Below are 11,166 nucleotides of genomic sequence, written 5' to 3' on the forward strand. Positions count from 1 at the left end.
ATTCCTCCCTGTGGCATGCAGCACTGGTTGTCTGAACACCGCTGCCCTGTAATTTGTGGCCTAGTGTGGCAGCCCCATTGCAGGCCCTGCTGAAATGTGAAATTGGCAAGGGCCAGTCAGAGGTCTAGTGAAGTGCAGAACAGGCCAATCGCAGGTCTAGTGACACACAGAAGGGACCAATCAGAGACAGGACGAAGGGCCTTGTGGTCAGCTCTGCTGTGAAGCCACAGAACAAACATGGGTTCGGCAGATAAACGCTCACTCACACTCGCAGAAGACCAGACACACCCCTCAACTGACTCACTTCCTGTCCTCCCCCAAAACTCTACACCTACAAACATTCCCCTCAAACCCATTATCAAACTATCACCCCCCAGGTCAACTGATACGACATTTATGCCCATGTTGTATACATACACAGAGGTGTTTTCACAATGCTAACTTCCTCATTCTGAGCCAAGCCCAGGTATGAATGACTCAGTTCTTAACCAATTAAAATTCAAACCCACACACTCTTCCCCCCCCACCCCCACGTCTAGCCCACCCCATTGGCGATGGTGCCCAGAGTACCTGGTCCAGCTCAATAAGTTGGGGGTAGGCCCCTGGCATCTGGATGGCGATCTTCACGATGTCCTTCTGTGGCGGCATGTTGAAGCTTGTGTGTGTGCACGTGTATGTGTGTGTGTGTGTCAAATACTCAGCTGCTGCTTAGCTCAGAGGAGTAAGCAAGACAGGGCCCTGAAAGAGAAGAAAAAAATACATGTATTCAGAGATCAACTGATCCAATACACACACACACACACACACAAAGTAAAAATATGTTTTCACAAACCAAAGAAATGCCCACCACCACGTACGCACAAACTAACAAAAACTGGAGAAGCAGCAGCAGAGGCCACACAAGTTCACACGACGTCAGGCAGACTTCACACACACACACACACACACCGCGTCCCCGCGCACGGCGGCTGCAGGGCCCCACAGAGCAGCGCTTCCTCTCGGGCCCCGCCCAGCGCGCTCGGGCCACGCCCCCGCTCGCTAACGCCAGCGGCGCTGCGACGGGACGGCCAAACGCCGGGCGCATCACACGCTTTTATTTTCGGAGGCGAAACCGGCCCGCGCTCGCGAGTTCCTCTTTCTAACGCCGCAAGATACGTTCAAACGCACGCTCCTGTGGTTCCAGTTCCAGGTTTGTGTGTGTGTGTGTGTGTGTGTGTGTGTGTGTGTGTGTGTGTGAGAGAGAGAGAGAGATCGGCCATGCACCAGCACGTACAGGAAGAGTTTTCCCCACTCGATCAACAGAAGCCGTTGTAGATGTGTTTAACAGGCCCTGGAGTTTCCGCATGGAATTCTGGGTAAACCTCAGTGCTGTTGCAATCGAAATACCTTGATTAGCGATTATGCCAAGAAGAAGAGTGTGTGCGTGCATATGTGTGTGTGTTTTTTTTAAAAGGACATGTTTTGTCCTCATAAACCACCTAACCTACAAATATCCCAGAAAATGGTATCCATGCACACGCACACACACACACACACACACACACACACACACACACACATACGCTGATACAATTAGAACCAGACCACAGCCGAAAGAATGAAAAGCTCCTTATGAGTACTGCACTTGGACACAAGTCTACGCTGCACTTGCCAGTCTACAAAACAACTTTATCCTCAAATCCAGTCAGGCAGACTTGTGGCTTAAGCTCCTTCTCTTTTTTAATATTAAAAGGAATGTCTCATTTTAAACCGTTATTTATTTTTTTTTACAATACAAAAGCCTCAGTTGTCAGCAAGCAATGAACAGCTTAAAATGACATGCGCCGGTGCAGTGTCTTACATCTGTGACAGGGACAAAATGGCGTCCCACACACTGTGAGCCGAGTTCAGTCGGCGCCACACCATCACGGAACACAACGGTCACCTTGGTGACCCCAGTCGTCCAATCAGAGGCCCCAGCTCACAGAGGCCAGTACGGCAGATGTAGCCGAAGAAGAAGAAGACACCACAGACAGCTCTAGGCTGAGTGCACAGGCTCACGGACCCTGCGACGTTGCGATTAACAAACATTCGTTCTTCTCTGACAAAGAATTTAGTTTGGCAGTCGCTGAAATGAAACAGAGATGTTGCGTGAGCCACAAAAATAAGCGTGACTGGCGATCGCGTATCTGTTGCTCAGAACCGCGGTCTCACCGGAACTCCTAACCAAGAAGGACACGCAGATGAACAGTATCCAATCACAAGCAATAAATAAGCTATAAAATAAATCCCCCAGACAGGGCCAGTTAATATGTTTATTTAAGCTCCTGAGCGCAGCCAATCGACGGGAAAACTGATGCGCGCTTGATTTAACAGATAACCTTATGCCACACGGGTGTGCAAGGAACTCTGCGATCGGACCCCAGACCACACAGGATTATTTATGGCGCCACACGGTTGCGAGCGGCCCTGACAACGACCGCATCGTCCGGCATTGACGCTCATCAGACGAGTGCCTGCAAAATGTATCTTACATACAGGTTTACAAATGGCCACATTTTACATTTTGCAATTATTTGATGCAGATGGGTAGTATTTAAACGGGATCCCAGGTGGTGGAATCTTAGGAGGCCGCCAGGATACGGTTTCCCAATTTAGGGGACGCCCGCCTCGATTTCTCAACACGAACGTTCTGTGGAAATCGGGAGTGAATCCAGGCCCCGGTCTGCGGAATTCTCTGCAGGCCACGGAATGCGTCACGGACGGGATCGAACTCGCCCGCCCCTGAGGATCATGGGAAAGGCAGTCCCTTTGGGGAGCAGGAAGAGCTCTGCCCACACCCCTCGCCTCCCCACCACACACGCTAATGCATGATTGGCAGGTGGGGAGGTTGAGCGGGTTGGGTTTTGTGGGTGGAAAGTTCCTTCCTGCAGGGAGGTTATAGCAAAAACAAGCCTTAGCGGACTCCAAATGTGCAAATCGCCACAAGTACAACAGCATCAGTACAACAACTGCAGAACATCAACCGTCCTCTCTCAAATAGGAATGATTACATGAAATCTGAAATTTGACCAGCTGAGCAGCTCAGCTTCGCAACAGGGGTGGTCAGGCTTTGAGAGACTTAAACTGTCCCCAGTTTCCAAAATCCACCTCCATCAGCGCTAATACGGCTGGGTAACAGTGGGAGGGGCTCTCAAAAGTTGAGAGTGACAGCCTGTCTCTGAGTGACACAAGATCCTCTGGGCCCTTCCTCTCCTCCAGCTGTTGACACTTGACCCTGTGCTGAAGAGGTAGGACTGTGCGTGTGTGTGTGTGTGTGTGGGTGTGTGTGTGTGTGTGTTCGTAGCGAGTGGAGGCGCAGTGTGAGTTTGCGTGTGTGTGTGTGCGAGTCTGAGTGTGTGTGAGTGAAATTGAGAGTGTGAGTGAGTGTGTGTGATGGTGCGAGTGTGTGTATGCCTGTGTGAGTGAGTGTGTGATGGTAGGGAGTGGAGGTGCAGTATGAGTTTGCGTGTGCATATGTGGGTGAGTGTGTGAGTGTGAGAGTGAGAGTGTGTGTGTGAGAATGTGCGTGTGTGAGTGTGGGTGAGTGTGAGTGTATGAGTGAGAGTGTGCGTGTGAGAGTGTGCGTGTGTTAGTGAGTGTGTGTGAGTGTGCGTGTGTGAGAGTGAGAGTGTGCGTGTGTGAGTGAGTATGTGAGAGTGTGAGTGCGAGGGTGAGAGTGTGCGTGTGTGAGTGAGTATGTGAGAGTGTGAGTGCGAGAGTGAGAGTGTGCGTGTGAGTGTGAGTGTGTGCGTGAGTGAGTGAGTGTGTGAGAGTGTGAGAGTGAGAGTGTGTTGGCAGGTAGTGGAGGTGCAGTGTGGGAAGCGTAGTGTGAGCAGCTCATGGCTGCACTACTGCCTGTCAGACCACAGAATTCCGAGGTGTCTGTTGCCCTTTGACCCCGGACAGACGCCGGTAACAGGAGCCCTCCTCGGGGGTCTGGGGGGCTCTTGGCTGCCTGAAATTCCATCACTGGACTGAAAAGGGGTGGGGTGGGGGGGGGGGGGGGTGGATTGCTTCAGATTCACCACACTGCATAGCCCCACTGTCCTGGGACAGAGTACTTCTCACACACCTACACGTACACAGCCACCAAAATAAAGCCCCATAGGCTGTAGGCTCCCTCCACCTTCTTGGATGTCCATTAAGTAACAAGCAAAGACAGATAAAAGTAATTACCGAACAGAAGCCGTCTGTCCTCCTTCTAGATAAACCTTTTTTTTTTTAAAGATATATGCCAATAGATAACCGATTATGACTGTCGCGTAACCAGCACACGACTGCACTGGGTTGCATTAGCCGATTCTGCGTTTCCCCTAAACAGATTTACTTCCCTGATTTACCAGATTACGTGGAATCCGATGTCACACCTTAAAGCAATAATCATTGCAAAAAACAGTATCAGTATCCACTTACTGTGCTCTACAGTAGAGGAAAGCCCCGACGAAAATTACATGTCACCCATCATCGCTGTCGACGTGATCTTGTTTTATATTTCACATGCGCACGTTTTGCGCTTAAGAGATGAAGGAGTCTTCCTTGACGAAAGGTGGTGTTGCGAAAAAGACGATTTTTGGAGACTACAAAGTAAAGCTGTGCGCTCTGTTTAACGACACATTACTTTACAAAGCAAATGCACTTAAGTAACAATGTTTGTACTGAGGTCAAATATTTAAAAGTAGACTAGCCTTACATAGGCTGAACACTGTACGCCTGTACTGTACGCCTCCCTGAAGAATAACGCCGGCCAGGTGATTGTAATGTAAAATAATAGCATGTAAAAAAAATTGAGCAAAAAGCCACTTGTAGTCCGAAATCGGCTTCGTCAAAGCAGAACACACAGCAATATTGGTCAGAATGAAAACAGGTATTCCGAGAACCAGCCCCCAGGCCAGAGTTTCAGACTACACACACACATACACAGGGAGAGAGAGAGAGACTCGGTCTACTCACACAGGTCAACTCGCCGCCAGCCGAAATGCAATCTCTTTTGTTGTGTAGCGTTGGTCGTTACCCTCCTACCTGTTGAAAACACGAATTTATTGTCCTCGAAAATGCGCCGATGAGAAGGTGGGAAGCATTTGTATTCCGTCTTTTGCGGCAGCAACCGGTTCTCAGTGGGAAGTTTTCTTGGCAAAAGTTTTCGTACTGCGAAGAACTCTCTCCCAGAGTTTCAAAGCAGCTAATTGATCGGTTTCACAGTTCCGGGTTGAAGCTCTAGCCTGAATCCCACTCGCCCCCTACAGGACCGAGAAATCTGGACGTCCGGGCGTTTTTTTTCCCAACAAAGAAGCGTTGGTCGCGGACGCCTGTCTGTATGTGCAAGTGTGCGTCGAATCTGATGTATTTTATCGGTCTTAGCGTGCGTGCACATTAACGCCGCTGCTTTAGATCGTTTTAGTTTTAGTTAACGTACACGGTTTAGCAGGTGTAATTTCTGGGATGTATGAAATCATTTGGGAGGACAGATCGCTTTTCTTTCTTCCCATGCTGAATTAACTTTTTCCTGATTGTATGTCTCGCATGTACCAGTTTTGCTGTAGGCTACCCGGATCTTGCGTACAGTAACTAGCCTACGTAATGTACTTACGTACAGTGCTTTTGCGGTCGGATTGCAAGTGTTGATTGGCCTTCATATGCAATAAATTCAAAAAAGTTCCTAGACAAGAGCAGTTAATGTTTTTTTAAGCTCCTGTCCTGAGTGAAGCTAAACCATTGTAAAAAATAAAAATAAAAAATAAAAATTGACGCGCTCGCTTGGTTCAACACATAACCATAACTATATGCCAGTGGTTCTCAGCCTGTGTCCTGGAGTAGCTCACGTGTATGCTGGTTTTCGTTCCAACCACAATTGCAATCCCAGAATTTTAACAAGTTGTTCATTTTTCTTAATCAGGTGCTTCTCATGCTTGGAGGGATTATACACTCTTAAACAACATTACATCAGAAATAGCTATGTGTAGCATGAATAATAAAATCCCCATGTTGTGCTTCATTGCAAACAATTACATACAAAGGAAAATTATTTTTTACTGGTCAAATTAAAGACTTGGGTGAACCAGTGGGCATCAAATTGGTAAAAGCGTGGACACCTGGTCACTCTAAAACGAACCATTTGGAAGATAATGAAGAATTCAGACAAAGCAAATAATAACGACCCAAAACTGCATTGTGTTAATAAATTTCAGGAAATTAAACACGTGTTCAGAAGTCTATTGATTTTACCCCAGTCTTTCAATTGGTCCAAAAAATTGTTACCTCTTTTATGTAATTGTTTGCAATATAGCTCAATATGAACGATTGTTTTATTGTTTATTACTATTTTTGGCATAATGTGGCTTAAGTGGGCAAATACTCACGAAAAGCACCTCATTAAGAAAAATTCGCAACTTCGTGTTCGGACCCTAGACCGCACAGGATTATTTCTGGCGCCACGTGGCTGTGAACGGTTATGACAATTAGGCTACCTCCATTAATGCTCATCAAACGAGTGCATGCAAAATTTATGTTATGAGGCTTACCTAATAGCCACATTTACAGGCAGTTATGTGACGCAGATGGGTAATATTTATATGGGATCCCAGGTGGTGGAATCTTAACAGGGGCCAGTAACGGTTTCCCAACTCGGGGAACGCTGCCATGATTTCTCAATACAGATATTCTAGGGGAAAATTAACTGTAATTCGCAACGATTCCAAACCCATCGTGATTGCTACAGCTACACAGTAAAATGTCCAGTGTTAATTCAACACCAACAGATATCATTTGGTCCCAACGGGTTGGATTAACAGTGGACATTTTACTGCGCAGTTTCACGAGTAACAGCCTTAGTTTTTGCCCTGAGAAACTGGGCAATTCCCCCCTATTTGGCTGATCGTGTCACCAATTGGCTGTACTTCCCTAGAACTTCAAATTGAGTGTTGGTCACGAACGCAAATCTGTGACATTTAAAAATGGAAGAACTGGAATTCGGTGACATTTAAAAGTGGAAGAGGTTTTTTGACCGTTACATACAAAGTCATAACAAAAATGATGACACCAAAATGTTATGTTTTTATTTATTTATTTATTCAAATCTCTTTCTGTGGTACGGGTAGTAACTATAGACATAGAGAACCATTCTGTTACAAATATTCTCTTACATACGCTTGGCCTCTCTACAAATCCTGAAGTTTGTTTAAAAATATATATTTATATAGGAAGAATTCCCTGGACACCAAAGGCTTCCGCGTTGAAGCCACACCTCAAAATACAGGCGACAGCTTCAACACCAGGAGACCAGGTGTATTTTTAACTGGGAGTACTATTGTAAATATCCATGTTGAGATGACTTGGATCAATACAAATTATTATATATATTCATACATATATATAGAAAAAAATCCAAATGATTTTTTTTTGTATATTCCACAAATATAAAAATAAATGCTCACTGTATACAAACAGAACTGCACTGCCTAGAATGGCATGAACAAGTAAAAAACTTGTGAGTGTTTAAAAACACACTTGGACATCCCCTCTCCACACACACACACAAGCATGCACGCCGCGTGCACACACACACGCACGCACACACACTTAACATGTATACATATCTAAAATGGTGTTATACAGATTTACAGTCAACAAGGTGATGCAGTGGGTACTCAGAGATAAAGCCAAACAGAAATAATGTCTTATGCAAGACCACACACAGGCTTCTGGGAAAAAAAAAAATATATATATATATATACTACTGTTCAGATTAGTTGATGTCATGGCACTGCTTTTGTTTTTTTGTTGTTTTTTTTATTTTTTTTTTTTTAGAAAACATCCCTTTAAAAAGAAATTTCATTACTTAATTTCACATTCATTCAGAAGTGCTTGTACACACACACACACACACACACACACACACACACACACACGTGCACACTCAGGAAAAACAACACATGAACACACGCACGGTATTCAGTTCAGTATATAACCATATAAGAACTTATTCCTTTTTGGGATGCACAGTACAGCTACACATTTAGGCAGCACAAATATACCAACTCTTGGATAAGATACAACTTCAACGTGAGTGGAGACAGTGGGATAAAACGATAATAAGAGGACAGTGTTGATAAAACAATTTAAGACGCACCAAAAATAATTTTTGGAAAAAATCTTTACAAGGGATAAAAAAAAAAAGCAGCGGTTCCAGCTAACTCTGCGTTCAGCCAATCACAGAACAGCACACCTTTTATCCCCCATTCCAAGTACCGCCCAGCCTTGCCCAGGTGTCAGGTGGAACCCTTTCTACTCCAAATACAAAAAATCGGCCTCTGCTCTGGACAAGAACAGAGAAATCTGATCAACGTTTACATCCACTGCGACAGGAGACACACACACGTATGCGCAGTCTCTGTCTCTCTCATACACACACACACACACACACACGTACGTATGCGCAGTCTGTCTCTCATACACACACACACACACGTATGCGCAGTCTCTCTCATACACACACACACACACGTATGCGCAGTCTCTCTCTCTCATACACACACACACACACACGTATGCGCAGTCTCTCTCTCATACACACACACATGTATGCGCAGTCTCTCTCTCTCTCATACACACACACACACGTATGCGCAGTCTCTCTCTCACACACACACACGTATGCGCAGTCTCTCTCATACACACACACACACGTATGCGCAGTCTCTCTCTCATACACGTATGCGCAGTCTCTCTCTCTCACACACACACATACACACAGAGTCTCTCTCTTTCTCTCACACACACACACACATTTGTACAATAACCTCTTTTTTTGACAGCAGGACATAGACACAGGCACAGATTTTTCCTGCTGTGCACTGTCTGTTTGAACTGCAGTTAAATTTGGATGGGGGGGGGGGGGGGGGGGGCTGCTATGAGTCCATGCCACCATCTGTCCCAAATGAACAGTGACAGGGTCTGTGGGGCCCTGTGTGTTCCAAACAGAACAGACTCCCCCCCAAACAAGGTTTCATATCTGAGCACGTTGAGGTACAACCAGCGAACTTGTGAAAATTTCGCAAATAGGGGGTAAAAACCAGAGAGATCAAACCTGGTGTTGGCTCTCCTACAGTAGCTAAACCAATAAACCGAGCTGTTACAATCTCACTGGGGAAGATTTTTTAATATATTCTGTGACCCAACCCAGGAAACCCATTGGGGGGGGGGGAGAGAGGGGAGTTCACCCTGATTGTGACATCATTTCACTCTTGACAGCAGACGGAAGCATGGGACAGATCTAATCAAAGGAATAACTCAATTATTCCAACATGGATCCGTCTGCTTTCCCATTAACGTTGACATGTTCCCAAGTCCATCAATATAGCTAGCTGGCCCTACTGGAAAATAATATGGTAAAAACCTAGACAAAAAAGTCAAATGCAAATAACACTTTTCTTTTTTTTTTTTTACCTACAACAATTCTTCATATGGTCTCTTCTTAGCTTATACTCCAGATTACATTTGCCCCATAAATGGGTTAAACTTGCTTCAAGCACACCCGTGCAGACGCAGACCACTGAAAGGTCACGTCAACGTCGCCCGGACGTCCCGAAAGCAGCACAAGACCCTGTAAAATAATAAAAAGTGAAAACCGACCTCGTGCGAATCGCGGTGACAACGCAACTCTCGCCTAACCTCTTTACACCGTGCACATGTCCAGACTGACGTGTCAGAGGTCAGAGGGTGATAGGTACACTAGCCACCCCTTGGGGTGAGTGACACATTTGTTTAAAAGCAGTACTTGGAGCCTTAACGTTCAGGTCTGTCAAGCCACCAAAAAACATTAAATATATTTTGCTTGGTTGGCGATTCACCTGTCCTCACCGCAGCCAGGGCAGTGCGGAGGACAGCGCAGGTGTTGCATACACACACCTGAACAGGCAGGTGATGCGGGACATGCCGATACTCCAGGAGTCCGGTTACAGACGTCGGCGGGGCCGGTAGACTCTCCCGTCGGGGGGGGCGAGGGGAGGGGGGAGGTTGGGGGGGGCAGCACATTGGCCGTTTTCTACACCCTGACAGCACCGTAATATGACACACATTCTGCATCGGTGACACCTGGCGCCGATAAGCCTGCAAAACAAACGCACATCAATACGAACATGAGTTTCTGAATATTCTGGGCATTATGACTGTGGGCTACAATTCGCTCCCTCTTGTAGATAAGCACACGCACACACATGCGCGCAAACACGCACACACACACACACACACACACATGCGCAAAAATGAATTCTGATTAAAAACAAGCCTGAAAACTTTCTACACTTCAGGCAAGAAGAGATCGCAAAATATCTTCGGACAAATTTACATTTGTCTCGAAATAAAAGCAAATTAAAGTTGAACCCCCTTCTTTTTTTTTCTTTTTAATAAGTGACTGGTGGTGTGTACGATGACAGGACGGATGGCTGTAGCAAAACTGATAGCACACAGGACTCTGAGGGAAGGGGGGGGGGGTTGTTGCTGGTATGAGGCAGCTAACAAACGTCAGCCAGGCACTGCTTCCGGCACTCTGGCGCCATCTCCTGGACAGAAGGGTAACTGCAGCCTCTTGAACGTCATGCCCTGTCCTCTTCGTTTCCACACTCATCCTGTAGAGGGCGCAGTGCTCGTTTCCAGCCTGCCTCCAAGCTCTATTCTTAGCGCACAAGTTCAAAATGAAAAACAAGCTCTTTAAACAAAGAAAGAGAGACAAAAAAAGAAAAGTACTACACTTATCACCCACTTGCGTGTGGGTTCTATAAATAAGGATGGTATTGATTACATTAAAAGGGTGTCAGCCACACAAACGATGCGTACACCACAACTGAAGCTGGGAGGCAAGTGCTGATCTCCCAGAAACTGTCATGAGTACAGAAAAAAATGACTTGCTTTTTGAGAAGGAAAAAGGTCGGGGTAAATAGTAATTTTAAAACAAAAAAAAAAAAAAAAAAAAAACTTTGTTAGTTCAACCAAATCAGCTTATAATAATACAAGGATCCAAAAATATATTCATTCTTCTTTTTTTCCCACAAAAAAGGGTAAAAAAAAAAAAAAAAAGTTCTTTCTTCCTGTTAAAATCCCTATTCACATACGCCCAGTGGCCGAGGTCAGGGGTCAAAGGTTAAGGATGGG

General features: G+C 45.7%; 2 protein-coding genes across 3 annotated transcripts in view; both read right to left on the reverse strand.

Annotated features, from left to right (window-relative positions):
- The window catches only part of elmo3 (engulfment and cell motility 3), a 39,317-nt gene extending 33,672 nt beyond the window's left edge, over positions 1-5,645 (reverse strand). Inside the window, exons 1-2 of one of the 2 annotated variants that reach the window (XM_035418752.1) lie at positions 4,972-5,645; positions 571-738 (exon numbers count right to left, since the gene is read on the reverse strand). In XM_035418752.1, coding sequence (XP_035274643.1) covers positions 571-648 — 78 coding nt within the window. In that variant the 5' untranslated portion in view covers positions 649-738; positions 4,972-5,645. Of the gene's footprint in view, positions 1-570; positions 739-4,434; positions 4,858-4,971 lie in introns of those variants that run through there. The other variant, XM_035418751.1, reaches the window with a different exon arrangement.
- A 3,802-nt stretch (positions 5,646-9,447) lies between these two features.
- The window catches only part of e2f4 (E2F transcription factor 4), a 16,496-nt gene continuing 14,777 nt past the window's right edge, over positions 9,448-11,166 (reverse strand). The window contains exon 10 of the mRNA XM_035416808.1: positions 9,448-11,166. This exon is cut by the window's right edge and continues 98 nt beyond it. Within this exon, the coding sequence (XP_035272699.1) occupies positions 11,149-11,166 (18 nt within the window). The 3' untranslated portion in view covers positions 9,448-11,148.

The sequence above is a fragment of the Anguilla anguilla genome, chromosome 5 (assembly GCF_013347855.1).
Source record: "Anguilla anguilla isolate fAngAng1 chromosome 5, fAngAng1.pri, whole genome shotgun sequence".
Taxonomy (NCBI): Eukaryota; Metazoa; Chordata; class Actinopteri; order Anguilliformes; family Anguillidae; genus Anguilla; species Anguilla anguilla.